General features: G+C 46.4%; 1 protein-coding gene across 1 annotated transcript; it reads left to right on the top strand.

Moving 5' to 3' along the window:
- Window positions 1-26: 26 nt before the first annotated feature.
- Window positions 27-720, top strand: PPTG_22515 (hypothetical protein; the record flags this gene model as incomplete). Its single annotated transcript, XM_008904758.1, has 2 exons — window positions 27-37; window positions 108-720. 2 exons carry the CDS (start codon window positions 27-29, stop codon window positions 718-720), a joined length of 624 nt encoding a protein of 207 aa, XP_008903006.1.
- Between the last annotated feature and the right edge of the window lie 3339 nt (window positions 721-4059).

Below are 4059 nucleotides of genomic sequence, written 5' to 3'. Positions count from 1 at the left end.
GGCTGTGTTACAACCAGCAATGTGCCATGGTGATAAGGTGGGGTCCATAGTTATTGATGTAATGATTAATGCCATTGGGAGGATGATGATATTGCAGTGGTTCGAAGAGGTGCAGACCCTATCGTGGAATGGGATGAAAATGGTTATATGATCGCCGGAGCTTTCCCTACTTTGTTTATGATGGGCGGCGACATGATTCCTTCCGGATCGATTTCACATGATTTGATTGACCACTTGATGCGCTATTACGATGGAAGATTTGAAAACAACGTCACACTTATCGTGACACTCTTCAATCAGCTGCAACGGTATGCTGCGGTGCTAAAAGCAGCCAGGGCTTCAACAACACATTTAGAGACGTTGCGAAAGCTGGGCCAATTAGCAAGTGGTGTCAATTTTAAGAAGTCTCTGCTGGCGGCCAAGTACCATCCTGATTCGCCTGCAGCCAAACGACTGAACGCAAGCTTACTGCGGATATTGCCCGTCGTTGGGGGAACTATTCCATTTTCACCTTTCGAGCGTGCTGGAACACGTCCCAAACTGGCTGCTATGCGTTTTCGTTTTGGACTTCAGCAGTTTTGGATAACTGTAGCACCACCAGAACAGGATGATTTACATTACACCGGATCATGCTTCTCATACAGTTACATGCGTGGAATGATGAGGAGTGTACGTGTGGTCAGTCACAATGCCGGTGGGTGCAGTTACCTAAAAATCTGAAAGGAAGTCCTAGGTTGCGACTTTCCATCTCAAATAAATGCCCTGCTATGGCTGCGTTTATGTTTGAGAGGAAGATGAAGCTTATACAGAAGGCAATTTTGCGATGCCCAGCATCTCAAGACACGAAAAAAAGTCGTAATTATACAGAGCGGTAGTCTGGTGCTTTTGGGACTGTAGCTAGATTTAATGGTGTTGTCGAGCCCCAAATGGATGGACGGTTACACTTGCACATGACCGTTTATGGCTCATCGTTTACACCTGAGATTTTGACGCGTGGGGCTACAAATGAGGAACTACGGTTTTTCATTGCGGAGTAGCTAAATTCAGTCTGTACTAATCACTTGACTCCCGACACGAGAGCGTGGCTAACGGAATGCGGAAACAGAGGTGGCACATTACCGCGTACTTGTGAGGTGACGTTACCGCCGGCCGGAGACAATTTGGCTGCCTTTTATCATGCGGTTGAAAAGTCTATTGTCACGACAAACATTCGCAGTCACTCAAGGACTTGCATAAAAGGCAAGCGTGGAAAATCTCAATGTCGACTCTGCCGTCCTGCGGGGATCCACGACCAAAATACACAGCCACTGCATATCAGCAAGAGCAACAGTGAATACATGGGACGAAGTGCAGAACAGGAAGCAAAGCTGGACGCTGGTTATGATACAGCAAAGGTGAACTTCTGCGCCCACACATTGCCGGTCCGGTTGTATGGGAGCAATTTCGCCCGCCACCGGATGGTATGTTTATTGAAGCAAATATGCTGTTATCAGGCTTAACCGTATCACATTGTAACTCGAGTGTCATGAATGGAGAAGATGCAGGAGACATGGTTGATGAATACCAGCAGAATTATATGACTAAAGATGGTGCGGGTTTGAAAAATGCTGCTGTGGTAATGCAAACGACTTTGGAAGATACACTTAAGTATCCGAGTGTAGCTCCTGATACTTGGCGACAAGAACGGTAAATGCTTTGGGGGGAGCGCACGAGTGGCCACTATCTCTTATGGTGTATGCTTTACTTGGTCACAAATCGTACGTATCGTCCGAATCGTTCTGGTATATCTTTCCGCATGGGTTCATTGATGAGTTTCGGAAGTCAGAGCATGGCAGTGTTGCTGATCATACCAGAGATACTCGTGGGGAGTGATTCGTCTACGGATTGTGATGATGACAGCAGTATTGATGAAAATTTCGGATGCATTTATGGACTTCGGAGAAGGGGTCGATGCAACCACCCCCATAACCGAAGCTCTTGAAGAACTAGCAACCATTGCCCATTCCGAAAATTGGTCCGAGATTAGCCTTGGGTTGAACGAGCGGCACACAACAGGTGGAGCATGCGGTTATAAGATCGATGGGAAGCTTACTTTTGTTACTCAAGTGGAGTCATATAAATTCCGTGGGATTCACTTTGTGGACTATTCGCCAACAGAATTTGCATGCATCGTTGACATTATACCTCGTCAAAACGCCACAGGAGAGACGTCTTTACGCGGCCGTAAACGTCGTTATACCTTTGATTTGGATCCTAAACACCCACTTTACTCACATACGAAACTGTGATACGAGCGACGATATTAACACCGATTTTTAAAGGACGGTCTCCTCCGCCAGTTTCTCGTAAAGCAAACGGTCGATACAAAATGGATGAACTTACCAGATACATTATCGCGGTTACGGTGCCTTGGAACGATAACCAAAGGCCCCAATTTGATCTAAATACGTCTGGATTAGCACGCTTGTATGCATTATGGGATGATTCTTCCGCCACTTTTCTTATGCGGCAGAGATATCGTCAAGCGCATAACTTTATTTGGAAAAGAGTTCGAAGCAGTGATATCGAAAAAAAATGTATCTGGAATGGAGGGCTAGGAACGCTACTCGGCGGAAAAACCGTCATTCAGATGATCTCAACGCGGGCCAAAACTCTCGCTGTCGGAGCAATGTGTCTGATCTGGAGGCAGATGGACTTCTCCCTGATGAGGATGATTATATGTATTGGTTAACGAGAGCTGCGGCTTTAGGAAATCCCACTCATCGAGAAAGCATTGAAGCGTTACAATCTATGTTTTGCTCCTTAATGAGCATTGACGAAAGTGGAGAAGAGAACGCTGGTGCTGGAAATGGAGCAATGTCTGTGTCATGATTGCGGAAGTGCGTGTACCGAGATGAAGCACTCGTACACCCTCAAATAAGCTTACAAATGATCACACAACGGATCCAGAAAATGCCGTTACATAATCAAGGCTTGCGTCCAAATACTGGTGATTCATTTTGGCAAGCTGAAACAGGTGGAATCACGGACCCACTGATAAATTCTGTACCACTAAGGACTGAAGACCTACCGACACCGACACCTGAGCAGCAAGGAATCATTGATTGGATCTTAACTAACTTGGACAAACCAAAGCCTGAACAAACCCTTACACTGATGCATGGAGGAGCAGGTGCTGCGAAATCGTTTGTTATTCACAGGCTTCAAAAAGAACTGCTTAAACGAGGACTGAAGACCGTGATAACTTTTCCGACTGGAGCTGCAAGCCTATTTCCAGGTGGTCAAACTTGTCACGCTGCTTTCAAAGTGGGTCGCGAACGAGACCATATTTCTGCAGCAAAACTGGCTGAACTCCGTCTCGTATTCGATAAATCTGTGGGCTTTGTTGTAACAGATGAAGTATCAATGCTTGATGGTTAATTTTCAGTAAAGATGGACAAACGATTACGGCTAGTGTACAATCCTGATCTTCCGTTTGGGGGTAAATCAGTGCTATGGATGCGTCTCGGTATATTTGGACATTTTAATCGAGTTACCTGGTTGTGCTAACACGCTTAATGATTTAAAGGCTGGAGATTTTTTGCAATTAGAGTTTCTCATGGGAACGCCATTGTGCAAAGCGATGTACAAGCTGAACGCGAGTGCCGACATAATTCACCCACGAGACCTTTTTAGGCGCTTTCGTGTGTTTTTCCTGAAGTCTCAACAACGAGCGCACGACTGTCCTACTCAGCAACGCATACTGGACCGGTTTCGGGAACTACCACCAACATATCCTGGAAGCCCAAACTCTGGCCAGGATTTTGAGCTCCTCAATGATTTAGTAGTTGATGCTGTCACGAATGAATGGATGAAACCACTGTGTTGGTTACTAGTAACGTTGACAAAGCGGCTTTAACAGCATGTGCTGCTCGCTTACTTGCTCTCCAGGCGCCCATGCAGGTCAGAGACCTCTCGCTGCAACCGATCAAGGCGTTCCTCAAATCGAGCGAGAACGCCCTGGTTCCCGGCCTGGGCAGCAGCATCACCGCCAGTCCCAAGGCCTAGTGCAATCTCAAG

This window comes from Phytophthora parasitica (assembly GCF_000247585.1).
Source record: "Phytophthora parasitica INRA-310 unplaced genomic scaffold supercont2.18, whole genome shotgun sequence".
Classification (NCBI taxonomy): Eukaryota; Oomycota; class Peronosporomycetes; order Peronosporales; family Peronosporaceae; genus Phytophthora; species Phytophthora nicotianae.
The sequence above is the reverse complement of the archived record's forward strand: the minus strand, read 5'-3'. Positions and strand labels throughout refer to the sequence as shown.